We start from the raw sequence: 23,402 nt of genomic DNA, 5'->3' as shown, positions 1-23,402 counted from the left end.
AGAAAGAGACCAGTCGGCAGAGAATTTGGTAAATGAGCGGTCTTTTAGCAAGAACAGAGAGTACCCTCTGAGCCTCTGGTGACTGTGACTCATTTAATTTCCATTCCAGCCCAAATAAAGTCCTGCCACATTAGCCAATGGTGTGTGTTCCCGCACTGGACCAGATAGTGCTTAAGTTGTGCCTTGAGACCCAAAGCAGGAGCAGTCTCCGCCGGACATCCCTCCCACCTATTCAATGACCTAGGAATTGTGATCTAGTTGGCGGTTCCCTTTGATGTCACATACAGTGCCTTGCGAAAGTATTCGGCCCCCTTGAACTTTGCGACCTTTTGCCACATTTCAGGCTTCATAAAGATATAAAACTGTATTTTTTTTGTGAAGAATCAACAACAAGTGGGACACAATCATGAAGTGGAACGACATTTATTGGATATTTCAAACTTTTTTAACAAATCAAAAACGGAAAAATTGGGCGTGCAAAATTATTCAGCCCCCTCAAGTTAATACTTTGTAGCGCCACCTTTTGCTGCGATTACAGCTGTCGCTTGGGGTATGTCTCTATCAGTTTTGCACATCGAAAGACTGAAATTTTTTCCCATTCCTCCTTGCAAAACAGCTCGAGCTCAGTGAGGTTGGATGGAGAGCATTTGTGAACAGCAGTTTTCAGTTCTTTCCACAGATTCTCGATTGGATTCAGGTCTGGACTTTGACTTGGCCATTCTAACACCTGGATATGTTTATTTTTGAACCATTCCATTGTAGATTTTGCTTTATGTTTTGGATCATTGTCTTGTTGGAAGACAAATCTCCGTCCCAGTCTCAGGTCTTTTGCAGACTCCATCAGGTTTTCTTCCAGAATGGTCCTGTATTTGGCTCCATCCATCTTCCCATCAATTGAAACCATCTTCCCTGTCCCTGCTGAAGAAAAGCAGGCCCAAACCATGATGCTGCCACCACCATGTTTGACAGTGGGGATGGTGTGCTCAGGGTTATGGGCTGTGTTGCTTTTACGCCAAACATAACGTTTTGCATTGTTGCCAAAAAGTTCAATTTTCACAGTGCAGGTGCATTTATACGGAGACTTGATTACACACAGGTGGATTGTATTTATCATCATTAGTCATTTAGGTCAACATTGGATCATTCAGAGATCCTCACTGAACTTCTGGAGAGAGTTTGCTGCACTGAAAGTAAAGGGGCTGAACAATTTTGCACGCCCAATTTTTAAGTTTTTGATTTGTTACATTTTTTTGAAATATCCAATAAATGTCGTTTCACTTCATGATTGTGTCCCACTTGTTGTTGATTCTTCACAAAAAAATACAGTTTTATATCTTTATGTTTGAAGCCTGAAATGTGGCAAAAGGTCGCAAAGTTCAAGGGGGCCGAATACTTTCGCAAGGCACTGTATGTACTATTGATGACCGAGTTGCCTCCCCTGGCTGAAAAACAATGTTTTTTCTTGTTTTCCACCACAGATCATTGAGGTAGACAAACCTGATTCATATTGAATCAGAATATCATATGATTGAATCAAACTCCATCCATTACAATGCATAATCAATTTTCTCAAATAGTTTGAAACAATAAAGATATCATCTATCTCCCTCTGCCACCATGACAAGCAGGGTTGGGGTCAATTCCATATCAATTCATTCAATCCAGGAAGTCAACTGAAATTCCATTTTCTATTCCAAATCTTGTCATTGAGGAGGTGTTTTCATCCAATTGGAGTTAACGTCCTGTATTGACCCAATTTAAATGGAATTGACCCCAACCCTGGTAGCGTGTGGCCTCCTCCCCCGTCTAACCCCGGTGTCTATCCTCCCCTGTCTAACCCCGGTGTCTATCCTCCCCCGTCTAACCCCGGTGTCTATCCTCCCCCGTCTAACCCCGGTGTCTATCCTCCCCCGTCTAACCCCGGTGTCTATCCTCCCCCGTCTAACCCCGGTATTTATCCTCCCCCGTCTAACCCCGGTGTCTATCCTCCCCCGTCTAACCCCGGTGTCTATCCTCCCCGTCTAACCCCGGTGTCTATCCTCCCCCGTCTAACCCCGGTGTCTATCCTCCCCCGTCTAACCCCGGTGTCTATCCTCCCCCGTCTAACCCCGGTGTCTATCCTCCCCGTCTAACCCCGGTATCTATCCTCCCCGTCTAACCCCGGTGTCTATCCTCCCCCGTCTAACCCCTGTGTCTATCCTCCCCCGTCTAACCCCGGTGTCTATCCTCTCCGGTCAAACCCCGGTGTCTATCCTCCCCCGTCTAACCCCGGTGTCTATCCTCCCCCGTCTAACCCCGGTATCTATCCTCCCCGTCTAACCCCGGTGTCTATCCTCCCCGTCTAAACCCGGTGTCTATCCTCCCCGTCTAACCCCTGTGTCTATCCTCCCCGTCTAACCCCGGTGTCTATCCTCCCCGGTCTTCCCCGGTAACTATCCTCCCCTGTCTAACCCCGGTGTCTATCCTCCCCGGTCTAACCCCGGTGTCTATCCTCCTCCGTCTAACCCCGGTGTCTATCCTCCCCCGTCTAACCCCGGTGTCTATCCTCCTCCGTCTAACCCCGGTGTCTATCCTCCCCCGTCTAACCCCGGTATCTATCCTCCCCCGTCTAACCCCGGTGTCTATCCTCCCCCGTCTAACCCCGGTATCTATCCTCCCCAGTCTTACCCCGGTGTCTATCCTCCCCAGTCTAACCCCGGTGTCTATCCTCCCCAGTCTAACCCCTGTGACTATCCTCCCCCGTCTAACCCCGGTGTCTATCCTCCCCGGTCTTCCCCCGGTAACTATCCTCCCCTGTCTAACCCCGGTGTCTATCCTCCCCGGTCTAACCCCGGTGTCTATCCTCCCCCGTCTAACCCCGGTATCTATCCTCCCCGTTAGATCTCGGACATCCAGGTGAATGGCCAGTCAGACAACATGACGGCCAAGGAGAAGCTGCTGATGTGGTCCCAGAGCATGGTGGAGGGCTACCAGGGCATCCGCTGTGACAACTTCACCACCAGCTGGAGGGACGGCAAGCTCTTCAGCGCCGTCATCCACAAACACCAGTAAGTGGTCCTCTGTGGGTCAGTTGGTAGAACCATGCTGCTTGTAATGCCAGGATACTGGGTATCGATTCCCGTGACCACCATCTTTGGATTGGAACATCAGAATGTTACACGTAAGCCCCGCTGTCTCCTCAAATGTAGCCTCACCTCCAGCCATTTCAGGTTTATTCTTAAAGGTGAGATTAACCCCAAAGATAGTACCCCAAATGCACCCCTCTGTAGACTGTACCCACTCATGTTATTACCCACAGTAGTAACATGAGTGGGTACAGTGACACTATTGGGTGTTAATATGTCTTGTCCTAGTGTCTCCGGTAGTGCTAAGCTATATGCAACGGGGTTGTCATGATACATCACACTTATGTTTTATTTGATGTGAAGCAGATGGGGTAGGAATGGGACATATTGTCAAATGGTAGTGTGTGCCATGCTTTTTCTGACTAGTCCTTCAAATTATTATTATTTTTATCACAAGGTCATACAGGTAATATATAGGTACAATCATTGGTAGGTGTGCCTGGTAGAAGAGCTGCTTCAAATGTACAATATAAATCGCTAGCTGCTTGACCATTAGTATCTAAATTACCAGTAATTCATAGTGGTATTTTTCTCTTATACATGTGTCCAAATCCCTCCCCAGGCAATATTTATTTTATTTAAAAAATATATATTTGTATCCTCGTATTGATGTTCACATCATATTTAATATACACTACAGTTGAAGTCGGAAGTTTACCTACACTTAGGTTGGAGTCATTAATATTTGTTTTTCAACCACTCTACAAATTTTTTGTTAAACAAACTATAGTTTTGGCAAGTCGGTTATGTCATCTACTTTGTGCATAACACATGTAATTGTTACAACAATTGTTTACAGACAGATTATTTAACTTATAATTCACTGTATCACAATTCCAGTGGGTCAGAAGTTTACATACACTAAGTTGACTGTGCCTTTAAACAGCTTGGATAATTCCAGAAAATTATGTCATGGCTTTATAAGGCATCAGAAAAAATGTGTAGACCTCCACAAGTCTGGTTCATCCTTGGGAGCAATTTCCAAGCACCTGAAGGTACCACGTTCATATGTACAAACAATAGTATGTATAAGCACCATGGGACCACGCAGCCGCCATGCCGCTCAGGAAGGAGACGCGTTCTGTCTCCTAGAGATGAAGATGATTTGGCCATAATGACCATCGTTATGTGTGAAGGAAAAAGGGGGAGGCTTGCAAGCCGAAGAATACCATCCCAACCGTGAAGCACGGGGGTGGAAGCATCATGTTGTGGGGGTGCTTTGCTGCAGGAGGGACTGGTGCACTTCACAAAATAGATGGCATCATGAGGAGGAAAGTTATGTGGATATATTGAAGCAACATCTCAAGACATCGATCAGAATGTTAATGCTTGGTTGCAAATGGGTCTTCCAAATGAACAATGACCACAAGCATACTTCAGATGTTGTTGCAAAATGGCTTAAAGCCCTGACCTCAGTCCCATAAATTTGTGGGCAGAACTGAAAAAGCGTGTGCGAGCAAGGAAGCCTACAAACTTGACTCAGGTACACCAGCTCTGTCAGGAGGAATGGGCCAAAATTCACTGGGAATGTGAACAAAGAAATAACAAAAAAATAATTCATTCTCTCTGCTATTATTCTGACATTTCACATTCTTAAAATAAAGTGGTTATCCTAACTGACCTAAGACGGAATTTTTACTAGGATTAAATGTCAGGAATTGTGAAAAACTATGTGTATTTGGCTAAGGTGTATGTAAACTTCCGACTTCAACTGTACATCTACAAAAGTATGTGGACACCTCGTCAAATTAGTGAATTTGGATATTTCAGTCACACCCGTTGCTGATAGGTGTATAAAATCGAGCACACCATCATGCAATCTCCATAGACAAACATTGGCAGTAGTAGAGCTCAGTGACTCTCAACCTGGTACCGTCATAGGATGACACCTTTCCAAGTCAGTTCGTCAAATTTCTGCCCTGCTGGATCTGCTCCGGTCAATTGTAAGTGTTTTTATTCTGAAGTGGAAATGTCTAGGAGCAACAACGGCGCAGCTGTGAAGTGGTAGGCCACACAAGCTCACAGAACGGGATCGCGGGGTGCTAAAGCGTGTAGCATGTACAAATCGCCTGTCCTCGGTTTCAACACTTACTACCAAGTTCCAAACGGCCTCTGGAAGCAACATATGCCCAAGAACTGTTCGTCAGGACCGTCATAAAATGGTTTTCCATGGCCCGAGCAGCCGCACACAAGCCTAAGATCACCATGCACAATGCCAAGCATCGACTGGAGAGGTGTAAAGCTTTACACCGCTGGAGGGGTGTAAAGCTCGCCGCCATTGCACTCTGGAACAGTGGAAATGCGTTCTTTGGAGTGATGAATCACGCTTCACCATCTGGCAGTCCGACGGACAAATCTGTGTTTGGCGGATGCCAGGAGAACGCTACCTGCCCCAATGCATAGTACCAACTGTAAAGTTTGGTGGAGGAGGCATAATGGTCTGGGGCTGTTTTTCATGGTTCGGGCTAGGCCCCTTAGTTTCAGTGAAGGGAAATGTTAATGCTACAGCATACAATGACATTCTAGACGATTTTGTGCTTCCAACTTTGTGGCAACATTTTGGGGAAGTCCCCTTCCTGTTTCAGCATGACAATACCACCGTACACAAAGCGAGGTACATACAGAAATGGTTTGTCAATCGGTGTGGAGGAATTTGGCTGGCCTGCACAGGGCCCTGACCTCAATCCCATCGAACACCTCTGGGATGAATTGGAACACATACTGTGAGCCAGGCCTAATCGCCCAACATCAGTGCCTGACCTCACTAATGGTCTTGTGACTGAATGGAAGCAAGTCCCCACAGCAGTCCCCATGTTCCATAATCTAGTGGAAAGCCTTCCCAGAAGAGTGGGGGCTGTTATAGCAGCAAAGGGGGGACCAACTCCATATTAATGTCCATGATTTTGGAATGAGCTGTCTGACGAGCAAGTGTCCACATAATTTTGGTAACGTAGTGTATATCTAGTACAAATGTAAACTATCAGGTACATAAATCAATCAGACACTAGTTTCAACAAAAGAGAGAAACGTTTTCCATGTCTTAAAAAATAGGTTTGTGTGTCCACTTAGTGTTTATTTCTCAGTTCTGACTAGTCCTGAGGTAAATTCAATTTTTATTCTAACTCTGTAGTTGTTCAATCTCCTCTCCTGGCCGTACCTGATCGTACAGGTTTCAGGCAGCTCTAATAAGACATTCCTTTGAACTTGTCATTGCCCTGGGCTTGAAATACCACAGGTGGGTGTTGTGTCAGATGGATACAGGTACTAGCACTGATTTGAGCACTTACTGTGTATGCTGTTATTAGACTCACTAATATACGTTCAGGTGGAGAGGGTGCTGTCTGAGGCACCTGGGTGGTATAGAATTGGAAAAGATGGGTTTGTTTACTTATCCTTTCATAGGCTGCGGCAGGGTAGCCTAGTAGTTAGAGCGTTGGACTAGTAACCGAAAGGTTGCAAGTTCATATCCCCGAGCTGACAAGGTACAAAGCTGTTGTTCTGCCCCTGAACAGGCAGTTAACCCACTGTTCCTAGGCCATCATTGAAAATAAGAATTTATTGTTAACTGACTTGCCTAGTTAAATAAAGGTAAAAAAATAAATAGGGAGCCCTGGACTAGAGTGACTAGATGAGTTCTCAGTCCTTCTGTTAGTATTACAATGGCCTCGGAGCTGCTTTAGTCACTGTTGAAGCAAACAGTTACATGTAGACATGAATATGAGAGCGGATGAGTGGAGACATGTCTGTGGTCTCTCAAAGTTTAGGCGGAGGCCTAAAAAGTCACAGAGACAGCCACATTATCTGTAAATAATAGTGTTTTCCAGCACATAACATGTAATGAAAGCAGCACCCTGCACATCCCCAGGGAGTCTGAATGAATTATGAGAGCGACTGAAAGAGGGGCATGTGATGAGGGAAATCTGGGTAAATACCCAGCAAGGTGTGGCACTAAAGGAAGGAAGAAAGAGAGGCCCACAGGGCAGGTTCAATCAAAGCTGTGCGTGTACCTGCAAAGTTGAGCTACACCCTGCTCTCTCCAACAGAGAGCGAGAGAGAGATAGAGAGAGAACACTTTTTAAGTTGTGAGTGTCACCTAAGGCAGTCTACTAGCTGATTTTCATAAGGTGAGAGGTGTGTCACTGTAACACTCCTCCTCAAACGGCAAACACTGCAGAGTTACTTTTTGCACAGACTACAAGTCGACACTTATTTGGACGATTGAATGTTGCTGTCACCCTGGGAACTAAGGACCTTACATTGGACTGGTGAAAGTTACAGTTGATATCGGGGGAGCTGTTTTGGACAGACAGGGCTGAGGTTGGGAGGTCAGGTCAGGAGGGGATGACAGCAGTTAGTCTCCTAGTGGTACCGAGATGTTTCTTGTCTCACGGAGAGGGTTGAGCACTCGTTGTAACCTCAACATGAAGACTGTGTCTTTTTGAAGACGTCAGTGCTCGGGTGGGATTAAACCTGTACATTCTGCAGACTTGGACCCGGCTGTCTCCTGAGCAAACGCCAAACCATCACAAGGAAGCTGGTTAAAATGATTGGAGCAGCAAGCCTTTTGGAATTGGAAGCTCACTGTTAAGTGCAACGTTTTTCACTTGCCACTGGAAGAGTACGAAACATCTAGCCAGCTAGCACTCCGTTTTGGGGAGACTACAACTCCCAGAAGGCACCATGATGTCGAATCTGAAGAGGAAGCTGTCCTTGAAGTCCAGGAAGAGGACTGGCAGGTCGTCCAGCAGGGTCACGGGCTTGGTCAGCTCATTGGAAGACCGTGTGGTCATGCAGTGTGACGATATCCTCTCAGAAGGCTCCTCCTGCGACTCAGGCCAGGGCTCCCACAGCTCAGTGGCCCACTCCAGCTGCGACTCCCACTCAGGGGACCATGAGCTGGGCCAGGGGACAGGGCTGGGACATGACTGGAGCCCTCACAGCCTCCAGGGAGGAGAGGGGAGGCTGGTCAGCCCCAGTAGGGTAGAAGGGAGGCCCCCCAGGCCACGGAAGCAGCTCTCTCTTAGGGAGGTGCGGTGCCTGGAATCAGCCCCAAGCCCTGGGGACTACTACGCTGTCCGCTCCAACTATCACGTCAAATCGCTGTACGGATCTGCTCTAAGCTTCTCTCTTATTTGTCTTGGGCTTTACCTTCAGAGTATATCAGAATAATGTGATGGTATTGTAAAGAGAAAATGAGTATATTGTGCCATAAAATATAGAATGAGCTCTTTACGGTGACATTTTTACTTAATGGATGCAATAAAAAATTAATTAGAGGGATTTTTGTTACCGATTTTTTTTTTTTTTTGTTAAATGTTATGTTTCAATTGGTTAAGATTAGAATTTTAGTAACAGCATGATTTGAATGTTTCCTTTATGGGTATTTTCTGTTCACTTTACTATCCTCTCTGTGGTGCAGATGATTGTAACGGGGAGCAAGTGTAGGTGTTTATCTAATTTGAAATATGTCTGCCCTGGTTGTCTGCTGCAGCCCCATGTAACATTCCGTTCATATATAGATGCCAAGCACCTCAGGGGAGGCAGGTGTTCACTGCAGATTTATGACATACAGACGTGCCATTTAAAAAAAATTTTTTTTTAGGACAAGTGATATGTAGGTATGAATTATCAGTATCTGCCTGGCCAGTCCTTATACCCTCCTCAACTGCCTACACTGCCTTTACACCAATCTTGACCAATGTCCCATGGTTCTGTCTCCCCAGGCCTAGACTCATTGACATGAGTAAGGTGTACCGCCAGACCAACGTGCAGAACCTGGAGTACGCCTTCAACGTGGCAGAGACAGACCTGGGCGTGACACGCCTGTTGGATCCAGAGGGTAAGACCGCACAGAGATCATCCAGTACATGTGACGATGGCTGACCTCCGCACCAGGGGTGGAATCACAAGTGCACACGGTATCAAAATGTTTCGCAACGGAAAACGTTTTCTTCCAACGCAAACAATAGTTTCTATTCGGCAAATTCCCTCCCCATTTTCGTGGTTTGCTTCTGTTCTGTTCCTAGCGAATGCACCGCAAGTTCTCCGCCCACGTACCACCTAGCTTTGTACTTTTGATATTTCACGGAAGAAGAGTCAGGGGTGAGAGACTCCAGATGGAACACGAAGAGCTTGGAAATATAATCCATACCCCCCCCGCCCCCCCTTCTCCAAATCCACCATGAACATGATCTAAGTGTATAACTAATGTTTACACTCATCTTCACATACCAAATAATGACTGGGTACACTGAACTTTTTGTTATTCAATGAACCTCAAAGTACTTAATTCCGTTTTTGGTATTTGCAGAGTCTCCATTCCTCTTTTGCTGTGAAAAGAAATCTATAAACACAATTATTTTCCCAGATGTTGACGTGCCGCACCCCGATGAGAAGTCCATCATCACCTACGTGTCGTCCCTGTATGATGCCATGCCCCGGGATGTCCAGGATGGTGTCCAGGCTAACGTGAGTGTATTTCTGACCACTGCTGATCTCTGATCACTTCAATTATTTTCTACGAGACGTCCCTAAACCTGATATACTCACAAACTGGACATATCTTATGTCCGAGACTCAGATTGATACATTCAAAAATGGGCACGCTAAGCCACTGTTATTGCATTCAATCCTACTTTCAGTGAGGGGGAATTCCGAGGCCCCCCCCCCCCCCCCCGATAAAACACAGGCTCGTGACAGTCAGTCAGAACATGTCATTTGTTTTGTTTAAAACACTGACGTCCAGGGTAGCTTCAATTTGGAACCACAGAGGAAATCCTGTGATCGGTAACCTTCTGTGTTTACCTCAAAGAACCTTCTACCCAATAAACACCCTCTCACACCACAGCATGATCCCAGCACACAGAAGAGCCATGTTGGAAAAGCAAAATGGTGTATTGCCAAAACAGATTTTAGTGTGCCATTTGTTCTCCAATGATAACTAAACACATAATGAAAGTGAGTAAAGGAGGGAACCTTTGTTTATTGCACATAAACATACTTTCTCTCTCTCTCTTGTTGACACCTAATTGAGTGAGTGTGGTGTGTGAGCAGGCGAGTTATCATGGCTCTCCAGGAGAAGGCTCTTGCTGTCTGTTGTTAAACCCTGTTATTAAACCCTGTTTGCTGTTTTCTGCTGTGTCTGTGTTACAGGAGCTGGAGCTGCGCTGGACGGAGTACTATGAGCTGGTCACTATCATTCGACAGTGGATAAGCCACCATGTCGTTATCTTCGGCGAGAGGAGGTTCCCAGGCAGCTATGAGGAGATAGAGGTGAGTCTCCTACCTGGACAGTTACTAGTAGCGCTGTTGTGAGTGGGATTGGAATGCTACTTGCTGCTGGTCGTATAAAGTACTATTACTAGACATATGTATACTGGAGCTTGGATACTGAATATACTGTATGTGTTTCTGTGTCTATATATCGGGGTCTGTAGCTAAGGCATTTATTTATTTTTTTTATTTATTTTTATTGCTGTGAATTATGTTTATTACATTTCTCCACACACACAACTTCATTTATTTTTGGTTACCATAAGCCTATTCAGAGATGCCTTACATGATCAAATCGTTCTGGAGATTCGCTTCTCTGAGCTCTTACTGATTTGTATGCGCACATGCATCAACAGAAGCCACGCACTCCTGAGACGCGTGGCCGTTAAATAGTTAAGCCATTATGACCAAGCGGGTAGCTCTGCCATTCGATACCACATCAAACGGAGCACTTACAGCGTGTGTCCAGCCTAGAGATTGCGGGCATCGTGTGACATCTGGGTGGATGGCGCTGGAGCTGAGAAAAGCAGACCCGAAGGCAAACATTATTCTACCTCAACCTCAGTGGAATCTTCCGTACTGCCCCTCCCCATTCCCTGGCTAGCTCTGAGTCGTAAAACGTTTGCGTGACTGCAACTTCCTCTGTGGAGACAAAAAGGGACTGTCAGATAAAGGCTCGGTCAGCTAAGTTCTCCTATTGGATAATGTATATAACATTCACAAACCTATCAGTTGCTGTAATCTGTTTCCAAATCTTGTACAGTACTTACACAGGAATTGTACAGTAAAACAGAGGAGGACTCCCTTCTGTGTCAAATTTCCTTTATCAACTCGAACACCTCCTTTTCATCCGATGTAATGGCATGATCAGAATGAGCGGTACAAGGCTGGGTATATTGTGCTTCAAGGTAGTCTAGTTCCAAGATCTCTTTTCCGAGAAAATGGTTCCCAAAATACAGGCATAAGCAGTATCTCGAGAAGTCTCCTATTTGTTTCTATTTGTGTTTATACGCCATCTGTGTCTTCTAATAAAGGCATCTGACTTTTCTATGTATTCTTTTCAACAGCCCTTATCTTTGCTAGCGTGCGGCTTTGTTTGGGAAGGTGTCAAAATAATCGGGGTTAACCACTTTAGTGATCCAGTACCATATTGGATTTAGATAATCCCATTTTTTGAATGGCCAATTGAAAAGGTCACGCTCTGTGTGTATGTGTGTGAATTAAGGACATTGGAACATGTTATAAAGCTACAAGGTTTACAATCCGTCCTCAAGTAACTCCCACTGTGAGCATGTAAACATGTCAACTAACTCATCAAGAGCTGTCGTTTTACACTTCACCGCTTTAGCAAATCAGAATCATCACCTAGACTAGATTCAATGGAAGTAGTTTGTACTGCTGTCGTGGTTGGGGTCAATTCCATTCCAAATGGAATTTCGGTTTACTTTCTGAATGGAGTGTCTTGAAATAGAATTGTCCTCAACCCTGTTTAGGAAGCAAGAGTAGGATGGATTGATTCACTAGCTAGTAAGGTAGGTTGCCTTGCGGTTAGAGCGTTGGGCCAGGAACCCGAAAGGTCGCTGGTTTGAATACCTGAGCCGACAATGTGAAAAATCTGCTGACGTGTCCTTGAGCAAGGCACTTAACACTAATTAGCTCCAGGGATGCCGTACTACTATAGCCGACCCTGTAAAACAACGCATTTCACTGCACATTCTTTTTTTTATATATATATATATACAAAAATGTCCCCCTTGTGACCGTTCGTTTGAGAACGCTAGGAAAATGTTCTCCTTCATTCTGTCTCTCTCTTTCAGATCCTGTGGCGTCAGTTCTTGAAGTTCAAAGAGACAGAACTGCCTGCAAAGGAGGCCGACAAGCACCGTTCCAAACTCATCTACCAGTCCTTTGAGGTTAGCCATGCACAAAGCTTCTATTCTATTATTTTCTATTCTGTTTGCATTCTAGTCTATTCGATTAATTCTATTCTATTGTATTCAATTGTACTCGACTCTATTGGATCCCATTCCAGTATACTCTAGTCAGTTTTTTGACAGATTGATATAGATATATAACACTTATTATTTTACACCACCCCCTCTACAGAGTGCAGTGCATGCTGGTCAGGTCAAGGTCCCTCCAGGCTACCATCCCATTGATGTGGAGAAGGAATGGGGCCGTCTGCACGTGTCCATCCTAGAGAGAGAACGACTGCTCAGGATAGAGTTTGAGAGGTGAGTGAGTAAAGCTGTGTGGTGGATATCAATGTCTGGCCATATTCTTCCACAAATTCCACTATTCCATCAATCCTCATCTGGATCTACACTGAACAAAAAATATAAACGCAGCATATAAAGTCTTGGTGCCATGTTTCATGAGCTGAAATGAAAGATCCCAGAAAAGTTCCATATGCACACAAAGTGTATTTATCTCAAATGTGCACAAATTAGTTTATATCCCTGTTAGTGGGGATGCCAAGATAACCCATCCACCTGACAGGTGTGGTATATTACGAATCTGATTAAATGCCATGATCATTACACAGGTGCACCTTGTGCTGGGGACAATAAAATGGCACTCTAAAATGTGCAGTTTTTGTCACAAATCTCAATACCACAGATGTCTTAAGTTTTGAGGGAGTGTGCAATTGGTATGCTGACTTCACGAATTAATGAATGTTGCCAGAGAATTCAATGTTCTTTTCTTTATCATAAGCCGCCTCCAACGTAATTTTAGAGAATTTGGCGTCCTACCGGCCTCAGAACCGCAGACCACGTGTATGGCGTCGTGTGGGCGAGCGGTTTTCTGATATCAACGTTGTGAACAGAGTGCCCCATGGGGGTGTTGGGGTTATGGTGTGGGCAGGCATAAGCTGCGGACGACGAACACAATTGCATTTTAGCGATGGCAGTTTGAATGCACAAAAATATCATGACGAGATCCTAAGGCCCTTTGTAAGGTATCTGTGACCAACTGATGCGTATCTGTACTCTCAGTCATGTGAAATCCATAGATTAGGGCCTAATGGATTTATTATTTCAATTGACTGATTTCCTCATATGAACTGTAACTCAGTAAAATCAATTGAACTGTTGCTTGTTGCATTTATATTTTTGTTTAGTATATATCTACTCTCTTCAAGTGACCTTAGTTAGTTTCTGCCTGTTTTGTTAGAAAATAATCGGTCTTCATGTTACAAAATGGGAAGAATATGTCATTGTTCAACACAAGACCGGTCATTGATTCGTTGGTCTGTGTGAGAGAATCCTGGATAACTAACTCCATTAGTCGATTAAACCCAGTTTTCCTTGGTTGCACTGCTCTGGGGCCTTGTTTAGGCTGGTTTGTCGACAGTCAGTTCCTCTGGAACAGTAATGCCATTGGCACGCCCGAGGTTTGCTATCTATGATGCCGTAGGGGCTCGGACACTGTCCTGCCTGATTTCTCTAAGCTCTTCGGGGATGACTTCATGCGTCTTTGACTTTAGATGGAAGTTTCCACTAGTTTCTTTGATTTAAGTAGCGCCACAGAGCGTCGATTTAGAATATCAGACTGTTGATGAGTGCAACTTACGGATGATTCATGATTCATATGAAAACCACAGAAAGTGACGGATGGATTCTTATCGAGCCAATTCTTCTCGGACCATTTCCTTGTAGTTACATGTGCTGTTTAAACCGCTGCAAGAACAACATCTGAAGCTAAGTAACGCACAGTAATTATATTACCCATCTCCCCTATTTCGGAGACTCCATATCCAGATGTTGTGATTGAATCATGTTTTCCCTCTGCAATGAAGGGATTGCAAAGAAAGACATCCTCTGTTCACAGGGGCCAAGTCTTGTACAGAGCGATTTTTATTTTTTAGAAAATGCCTTCTCGTAACTTAATCAGATCTGATTACCTGTCAGAAGACATCAAATACCAATATTATCAATATCATAAGGCCAGATGGCTGGAGTGGTGTTGTGTTGCAAGTCGTCTCGAAATGGGCTGGTCCACTGTCATGAGACAGCCTTGTTTGCTGGGTCCACGTTCGGTATAATGGGCAGTTCTCGTTTGCTAGTTTCAACGAAGTTCATCAGACTGGGCTGTGCTCTATCTGGGCAGCCTTATTCATGAACTGGGATGAGGAATGGCTGAACAAGCGCAGCAGAAATTTGTTGTCCCTGCCAAGACGGGAGAGAATTCGCATGACGCGATGGGGCTGTGTTAAGAAGAGCCACCTCTCTACCTGGGACTTTAGAAGGGAGAGCATAGGGACAAGAGTATGGCATTTGTGACGGACCCTTATAGAGTAGAGTACCTGCTGCATTCGAAGAGGCTGTAAGTGTCTTGTTCTGGACTTTCAGTGATTGTGCTGTTGTGGGTAATTGTGTTACTATGTAATGACGGTTTTAGCTGTGGCCAAGCAAGGAATATGTTATATTTGATAGTTGATACATAAAACGTTTTTGTTTGTTTGTTTTTCTATTGATTCGTTCACTTTTAGCATTGTACAGAGGTGAAATTCTATACCAGGTCAGTGTTTTGTCCAGATCGGTGTTCATGCTCCTCTTCTGGGGCGGCAGGTAGCCTAGTGGTTAGAGCGTTGGACCTGTAACCGAAAAGGTTGCAGGATCGAATTTCCGAGCAGACATAGTAAAAATCTGTCATTCTGCCCCTGAACAAGGCCGTTAACCTACTGTTCCTAGGCCGTCATTGAAAATAAGAATTTGTTCTTAACTGACTTGCCAAGTTAAATAAAGGTAAAATGATCTTCCCTCAGGCTGGAGAGACTACAGAGGATTGTCAGTAAAGTCCAGATGGAGTCAGGTGTGTGTGAGGAGCAGCTCAACCAGCTGGAGACCCTGCTGCAGACGGTGAGTCATGGACTGTACAGTGAGGCTGGGCCTGAGGCTGGGACTGAGGCTGGGACTGAGACTGAGGCTGGGCCTGAGGCTGGGCCTGAGGCTGGGCCTGAGGCTGGGACTGAGCCTGAGGCTGGGCCTGAGGCTGGGCCTGAGGCTGAGGCTGGGCCTGAGGCTGGGGCTGGGACTGAGACTGAGGCTGGGCCTGAGGCTGGGCCTGAGGCTGGGCCTGAGGCTGGGCCTGAGGCTGGGCCTGGGACTGAGGCTGAGGCTGGGACTGGGACTAACTAAGGACAGCCATTGTCCTCAATTATGTAAAGTTGCTATAGGCCAGTGATTTTCTAACTGGAGTCATATGCTCCAGTTAGAAAATCATTAGCTGTCTGTTTACTACGTCATTCAAAGCCAATGTGTCCAGCCATCACCAGTGAAAATTCTCCAATCAGAACGGTAATTCCCTCTCCTGTCATACAACAGCATGAGGTGTGCTGGATAAGTACAGTCTCACAGAACAAAAGGAAGATCTTAACTATCTCCAACAACTTTGACAAGCCATGAAATCCTCCAAGTGGAGGAAGCATTACTTGTCTGTCAACCATAGAAATCCTTTACCTTCTGTCTCTCGAAAGCTCATAGGTTAATGACATTTAATATTGTTGTGCCCTCCTCCCTCTAGGACATCCGTCTCCTGAGTGCAGGGAAGCCGGCTCAGCACACTGCCGAGGTGGAGCGGGACCTAGACAAGGCAGACGGCATGATCCGCCTGCTCTTCAACGACGTGCAGCTGCTCAAAGATGGCCGCCACCTGCAGGCCGAGCAGATGTACCGCAGGTGTGTTGGCCGTGTCAGTTTCTCACAAAATGGATAATAAAGTATCTATTTTCTATTTGATTCTATTCTATTATATACACTGATCGATTACAACGGTTTGCTTTGTGAGGATAGAAACCATTTTCTCTAAATGATAAATGATATCCCCTCCCCCTCTAGTCATGATTGAAACCTAAACTTGTTGTGTAACCATATTCAACCGAAGAAAATGTGTTACAGGACAGAACACTTACCTGTCGAATAAATGCGTGTCGTTCCCACAGGGTATACCGCCTTCACGAGCGTCTTGTGAACCTGCGCACCGATTATAACCTGCGCCTCAAGTCGCAGATGATCCAGTCCATCCAGCAGCCTTCCACCAAGGCGCGTCCTGAGATGGACGAGGTGACCCTGCGCTATGCCCAGGACCTGCTGACCTGGGTGGAGGAGAGTCAGAAGCGGATTGACGAGGCCGAGTGGGGCTCGGACCTGCCCACCGTGGAGTCTCAGCTGGGCAGCCACCGGGGCCTGCACCAGACCGTGGAGGACTTCCGCGCCAAGATCGAACGGGCCAAGGCTGACGAGGTACTAGACCTTAAGGGGGCAAAGGTGAAATACGTTTTAGTGGGGTGTTATAATAACTTTGTTTCATAGACTCTCCGTATATTTCCATATCTTTTGTATTTGATCCGAGGGAATGGAGACATTGCATACGTTTGCTACCAACCTCAAGTGCTAGATCCTCTCTATCTGACTGTGACATTACATTGATGTTGCCTGTGTGTCTCTTGTGTCCCTCAGAGCCAGCTATCCCCAGTCAGTAAGGGGACATACAGTCAATACCTGGGCAAACTGGACCTTCAGTATGCCAAGCTGCTGGTAAGATCTTTATTCAGAAGCATTCTTTTGGGTTAAATGTCATATTTTTGGGTGAAGATGCTGTTATGGTCAACTACCACCCGGATTAGTAATAATTGTATTCTCATAAATGTACACATACAGTTTGTCATTTAATCTGTATCTTCCCTCTTTCACCGCTCTCTCCCAGAACTCCTCCAAGTCTCGTCTGCGTAACCTGGACTCGCTCTATGTGTTCGTCAGCGCGGCAACCAAGGAGCTGATGTGGCTCAACGACAAAGAGGAGGAGGAGGTCAACTACGACTGGAGCGACCGCAACACCAACATGACTGCCAAGAAAGACAACTACTCGGTAGGTCTAACCGCCCACCCAGAAACCCATATACATAACTTGACAAATATATCAGAAATGCTGTTAAGACAGCCTGGTTGCTCAAATGCACATTTTCTGAAGCATAGAAAAAGATTGAATAGATCATACAGTATTTCCAAACTCTGGAGTAGTGTTCATCTGAATGTAAGGCTGTTGATAGCTCATTGATAGCTCATCTTCATTCGGAAGGGTCTGATGCGTGAGCTGGAGCTGAGAGAGAAAAAGGTCAACGACATCCAGGCCACAGGAGACAAGATGCTGAAGGAGGGCCACCCCGGCAAGAAGACAGTGGAGGTGAGCACAGCACTACCCCCTAGTGGTCTCCATGTGCAATAACAGGGTACACCTAGATGTATGCATTAGTACACAGAACCGCATACCGTAGTAGATTGTTTTGCAACTGGAAACAAGCATGTCTTATTGGACAAGTTCATGTAGTCCGTCCGTGTTTCAGTCTGTTTTATCCCGCTTAGTGCCTAATGAACACGACCCTGTTTTGCCCAACTCTTGATGTCCCCCTTTAATTTCCAGGCCTTCACAGCAGCCCTGCAGACTCAGTGGAGCTGGATCCTACAGCTGTGTTGTTGCATCGAGGCTCACCTCAAAGAGAACACAGCGTACTACCAGGTTTGGATGCTCAGAATAATTTTCAAATGAAAGAATGGCTCATAAACCCGCATGGCTCCATGAGTAATAGTTCCAAACACAATTGTTGATGTTCTCATTGATTGTTCTAACACACATGCCCTTATCCACTTGTGCTTTTTCGCAGTTCTTCTCGGACGTGAAAGAGGCTGAGGAGAGGATGAAGAAGATGCAGGAGATGATGAAGAAGAAGTACAGCTGTGATCGCTCCACTACGGCCACGCGACTAGAGGACCTGCTGCAGGATGCTATGGTGCGTAGCCTATGACACAGTTGGACTGTGTATGGATGCTTGTGCTCACATAAAATGTGAGGTCACCTAGCTCTGGGACCCATATTCATAAATCGTAAGAGTAGGACTGCTGATCTAGAATCAGGTCTGCTTTTTATATATAATGAATGGAAAGGGGTTACATGATCCTAGATCAGCACTCTTTCTCTGTGATACTTCATGAATATGGGCCTCGTCATAGGCACAACTTTAGTAGCTCAAATGCAGAGAAAGCAAACCAGGAAACTCTTATCATTTTGTTCCATCTTTTTCGGGAGATTTTGAAGTATTTCCCTTCTTCGCCAGGAGGAGAAGGAGCAGCTGAATGAGTTTAAGACTCACGTGGCCGGCCTGAACAAGAGAGCCAAGACCATAATCCAGCTGAAGCCCCGTAACCCCACCAAGTCCATCAAGGGTAAACTGCCCATCCAGGCCGTGTGTGACTTCAAACAGATGGAGGTAAGCATATCATCTTTATCATCATCTTTTGAAGGTATATGGTGTAGGAATAACACTCTACCTATGTAGAGGAGGTGTTGACTTTCTTTTCATTTGCTTGTTTCGTTCATCACTAGGTTTTTTTCCCCCATTCTTTAATTCTTCCTGGTTTATTCATTCATTCATGCTGGTCTTGACTTCCACCATCCATCCATCTATCCATGGACTGTAACGTCTCATATACTCTGTCTCTCTGTGCAGATCACCGTCCATAAGGGTGAGGAGTGTGCTCTCATCAACAACTCCCCACAGCCCAACAAGTGGAAGGTCCTTAACCACTCAGGCATTGAGGCGGTGGTGCCTTCAGTCTGCTTCCTGGTTCCACCTGTCAACAAGGAGGCGATGGACAGTGTGTCCAGGTGAGACTCTTACATCAATACACAGTGCTCTCCATCAATGGATCACGCAGAGCCCGTTTTTTTGTTAGTTTTTTTGCCACGTCCCTTATCTGTTTGCGCTGTCTTCCCTGACAATGACCATAGGAGTTGGCAAGATGATACAAACAGATCTGGGACCAGGCTGGTTTTTCGTAACCTAGCCACGAACAAACTCTGGGCCCTAGTTATATTTGTTTTACAGTACAGTAACACTTCCTTCTGTCTCCTTCCCCAGTCTGGACTCTGGACACCAGTCGATGCTGATCCTGTGGCAGAGAATGCATGTGGACATGAAGAGCATGCTGTCCTGGCAGTACCTGACGAGAGACATCACACAGATACGTTCCTGGAACATCACCATGGTAAACACTAGTCATCTGTGTTTTTGTTTATCTTAAAACCAACATCTTAGAAAGATATATAGTAATTAGAATAGTTTGACATTAGTTAACTGTTTGACGTTTAGACGTGTACTCTTTTATGTTAAACGCGATCCGCACAGACAGTCAATCAAGGGAGTCGAGTGGTCACCCTGTTTGTGTTACTGTAAGTGTGCTGAATTGAATGGGGAGATTTCCCATACCATTGTTGCTTTACGGTGAAGTCGAGTCTCGAGCTCTGTTATTTATAGAGCAGACCATGTAGACATGGACAAGTGTTTGATTAAGTTAGAAAACCTCATGGGTTTCCAAATGGAATTATCGTCGGGGAAAGTTCTGATACTGCTACGACAGTAAGGAGCCGTGTCTACCAACGCGTTTGTATTACGTGACAAACCAACTAAAAGCCTTGATTGTGTTGTAGATTTGATTTTATAACATGTAACCACCTAAAACAGCTTGTGATACAAGGCAGGGTACATGGACAGAATGACAGGGACAAATTGACCGGCAATTCTGATAGATTCCTCTCTCAAGGAGGTTTCGAAAGATGCCCATGCCTTAGATGGACTATTTACTTAGCCCTCGTCTCCTTATTCTACCTCTCCCTCTCTTTCCCCTGCTCTCCTACCTCTTCTTCTCTCTGTCTTCCCTCTCCTTCTCTCCTTTTCACCCTATTTCTTCCTCTCTCTCCTCCCTCTCACTCTCTTCTTTCTCCCTCTCCCCCCCCCTCTTCCCTCTATAGTTTAAGACCATGAAGGTGGAGGAGTACAGGCTGATAATGAGGAACCTGGAGCTTCACTATCAGGACTTCATGCGTGACAGTCAGGATTCTCAGCTGTTTGGTCCACACGACCGTATGCAGATCGAGGGCGACTACTCTAAGACCACACAGTACTACGACAACCTTCTGCGCTCTGTGGAGAAAGGTCAGTTCCAGGGGTGAAAGGCGTGTTACTGTACACCAGTTCAGCAACATTGGGTAACTGTCAAATTCACCTTTCAGGACCAGTGGTTAAAACCAAAGGTGAGTGTGTCACACTAGGCTATAGCTCACACAGGCAACAGTGAACCCGCCATGCTCTTGAACTGTGGATGGTTGGGGCATTCAAGAATGGACGATTTGTTGTATTCGTCACTCCACCCCCGTCAACTTACAGTGTTCACATTGACAGCAAATTTCGCTAGCTCTTACAGCTTTTGAGTGAGTGCATGATATCTTTTGTCTTCTTTTTGTACATTTCCTGTTTCCAATGTGGCTTTGTTTCTTTTGGGGGTTTTTTGTCATGCAATATCGTGCTTTAGAAAGCACATTCAGGTAGTGGTCAAGCTGTGTTTTGCTGTGTGTCGAGATACCACTGCACAGTGTAGTCGCCTGCATACAGGATCATTCGGAATGAAATGTGCTTTGTTTGAATGCGTATCGAGCTGTGTTTGACACACTACATGTGAAAACATGCATGTCTGATCATGAACCATATGAATGCACTGCACAAAGGTGTGTGTGTGTGTGTGTGTGTGTGTGTGTGTGTGTGTGTTGGGGGGGGTGTATATATACCATTCTCTATCTCTATCTGCAATTGTAATTCCATTCGAAGCAATGAGGTATTGCAAGGTAAAGAACGTACATGGAAGACATCAAGGGAAAGGCCTCACCACACTACATTCAACCCTCTATCTTACTACACCTACAGTGACCTCACACCCATCCTGCCCTAAGCTCCTCACCATGATAATATAACAATTGTATTATTATTGCCACTCAGCAGGCGCTTCTATTCAAAATGATTTACAGTACAGTCAGTGCATACATTTTGAGTGTGTGTTCCCTGCGGGTATTGAACCCACAACCTCGGCGCTACTCGTGCCACGCTCTTACCAATCCTAACCAATCTCCACAATGTCCACGTTGCACACAGGTGAGCAGGACGAGTCGACGTGTGTGACCTACATCACCCAGATCAAGGACCTGCGTCTACGGATAGAGGACTGCGAGGCTCGTACCGTGGCCCGCATCCGCAAGCCCGTGGACAAAGACCCCCTCAAAGACTGTGCCCAGAAGACCACCGACCAGAAGGTACTGTACCTACACAGGAATAACTAAAGAATACGTTCCGACTTAGGTCTAACCTGTTTGTTGGACAGGTGTCCTCCGTAAAAGACGCTCAGTGGATCAACCTGTATAAATAAAGGATAATGAAGTATAACCTATATACAGGTGAAGGTAACGGTGGGGGAGGGGCATGTCAGTGCTAGTGTCCATGGCACAACAGATACCGAAGTTAATCACCAAAACACAATGGTGTTTTATTTGAACACTGGGAATAACATCACAATGAGCCCTGAATGTTTTTTTAACAAGGAGCTACTGTAAAACAGTTATGGAGGGGGAAGCACCAAAAATGTGATACCGAGCAGGGTTTGGTGGGTTACTTTGTAAATGTAATCCATTAGTTACATGTCAAATTGTAAGGGATTACTTTCCCCTTAATAAGAGGAATTAGAAGAAGGCAAACCTTTATATTACCAATTTACCGACATCTATTACAGGACAAATCAATGTTAGCGTTTACATCGCTGGCCATATGTTGCATTTGACTTTATGGGTTGGTTATGTGGGCTTCTTCTAACCCGTTGCTTTCTACTACATATAATAATATGATTAGGCTATATCTTTACATTCAAATCCAGTCTGGCAGATATCCCGTCATTCCAACTAATTGAATATCCCTTGATCTTCAAGAATAGGACTTGTAAATATGGAAATCTAGATTAGCCAAATTGTTTTACCTGAGCGTTACCCAAAAACGAAGGACTTATTAGCCTACTCTGTTGTTTATGATTTTGTTGTCATGCAGGCTTATTGCTTTGAGTAAATGCTGATCTCATGGCATGGCATTCTACGAGCACTACTGAAAAGTGCTATTTACATATGAAAAATGTATACCAAATTCTGTGTTTGCTATAGGCTTATTGTTTCCATTTTTCTTTGCTGACACTTTGATGCTTCTATAATTTCCAGCGGTTTAAGTCTATCAAAAGTGTGCGAGTTTGAGCATGTGTCCATTAGGCCTATGGGCATTTATCTGAATCAGCACACATTAGATCCAGCAGTAAAAGCCCCACTTGTGGTCTTCTTAAATGAAATGTTGTTTTTGACAGTATGGAGCACAATACCACGGAGGAGTTTAGAAGGAAGGAACTCCCTAAAATGTTTTCCCACATAGGCTGGGATCTGCACTATGCAGTGTTTGCAAGATCAAATTTTTCACTGGCTGTCTACTGGTCACAAAAACAACAATTGATAGTCAGCTTAAACTTATTTAATTCAACCATTATTATGTTAAAATATGCATATCCATTTGTGAACAGCCATCCACAACCACCACAATCCGTAAGGTGCAAATAGCTAAATGAGAGCGCACCAGTGTGATTCGAATCAATGTGCTATGTAGATATCAATAATAAGTGATTTCTGCTGTCGTCCTTACATCCAAGCGTTTATTCAAGTTGGATCATCTTTGGATGCCGACAGCACTCGCACCATTGGAAGACATAGCTTGGACAAAAGCCTATTCCTACTCTTTTCCTGCGATCCTAATGCATTTGCTGTGCCATCATAGTTGTCTCTGATTTGTGGTCAGATTCACTCAGGTGAATGTAGAAGTAATCCTATAAGTAATCATCTAGTTTTTCAAAGGTGTCTGTAATCTGATTACAATATTTTAGCTGGTAACGTAACACAGTTTTTTGTCATTTTTTGTTGTTGTAATCTGTTACATGTAATCTGTTACATTTAATACGTTACTCCCCAGCCCTGATACCAAGCTACAGACTGGCACCAGAAACAGGACAAAGCACTACACAAAAAAGGAGAGAGAGGGAATGAGGGAGAAAGAGAGGGAATGAAATATAGAGAGAGGAGACAGCGAGGCTTAATTAC

The 23,402-nt window shown here is 45.0% G+C and overlaps 1 protein-coding gene across 15 annotated transcripts in view; it reads left to right on the top strand.

The window, feature by feature from the left end:
• Positions 1 to 23,402, top strand: part of LOC135522465 (plectin-like) — a 208,850-nt gene that overhangs the window by 168,768 nt on the left and 16,680 nt on the right. For all 15 annotated transcript variants that reach the window (XM_064948747.1, XM_064948748.1, XM_064948759.1 and 12 more), the window contains 19 exons: positions 2,881 to 3,047; positions 8,849 to 8,964; positions 9,493 to 9,593; positions 10,278 to 10,397; positions 12,215 to 12,310; positions 12,504 to 12,631; positions 15,166 to 15,259; positions 15,924 to 16,078; positions 16,342 to 16,642; positions 16,859 to 16,936; positions 17,106 to 17,267; positions 17,478 to 17,582; positions 17,820 to 17,915; positions 18,061 to 18,186; positions 18,511 to 18,663; positions 18,904 to 19,061; positions 19,315 to 19,441; positions 20,205 to 20,388; positions 21,379 to 21,536. In XM_064948747.1, the coding sequence (XP_064804819.1) occupies positions 2,881 to 3,047; positions 8,849 to 8,964; positions 9,493 to 9,593; positions 10,278 to 10,397; positions 12,215 to 12,310; positions 12,504 to 12,631; positions 15,166 to 15,259; positions 15,924 to 16,078; positions 16,342 to 16,642; positions 16,859 to 16,936; positions 17,106 to 17,267; positions 17,478 to 17,582; positions 17,820 to 17,915; positions 18,061 to 18,186; positions 18,511 to 18,663; positions 18,904 to 19,061; positions 19,315 to 19,441; positions 20,205 to 20,388; positions 21,379 to 21,536 (2,625 nt within the window). The remainder of the gene's footprint in view (positions 1 to 2,880; positions 3,048 to 8,848; positions 8,965 to 9,492; positions 9,594 to 10,277; positions 10,398 to 12,214; positions 12,311 to 12,503; positions 12,632 to 15,165; positions 15,260 to 15,923; positions 16,079 to 16,341; positions 16,643 to 16,858; positions 16,937 to 17,105; positions 17,268 to 17,477; positions 17,583 to 17,819; positions 17,916 to 18,060; positions 18,187 to 18,510; positions 18,664 to 18,903; positions 19,062 to 19,314; positions 19,442 to 20,204; positions 20,389 to 21,378; positions 21,537 to 23,402) is intronic.

The sequence above is a fragment of the Oncorhynchus masou genome, chromosome 30 (genome assembly GCF_036934945.1).
Source record: "Oncorhynchus masou masou isolate Uvic2021 chromosome 30, UVic_Omas_1.1, whole genome shotgun sequence".
In the NCBI taxonomy this organism is placed as follows: domain Eukaryota; kingdom Metazoa; phylum Chordata; class Actinopteri; order Salmoniformes; family Salmonidae; genus Oncorhynchus; species Oncorhynchus masou.
Note: the sequence above shows the minus strand (reverse complement) of the source record. Positions and strands in the feature narration are given on the sequence as shown.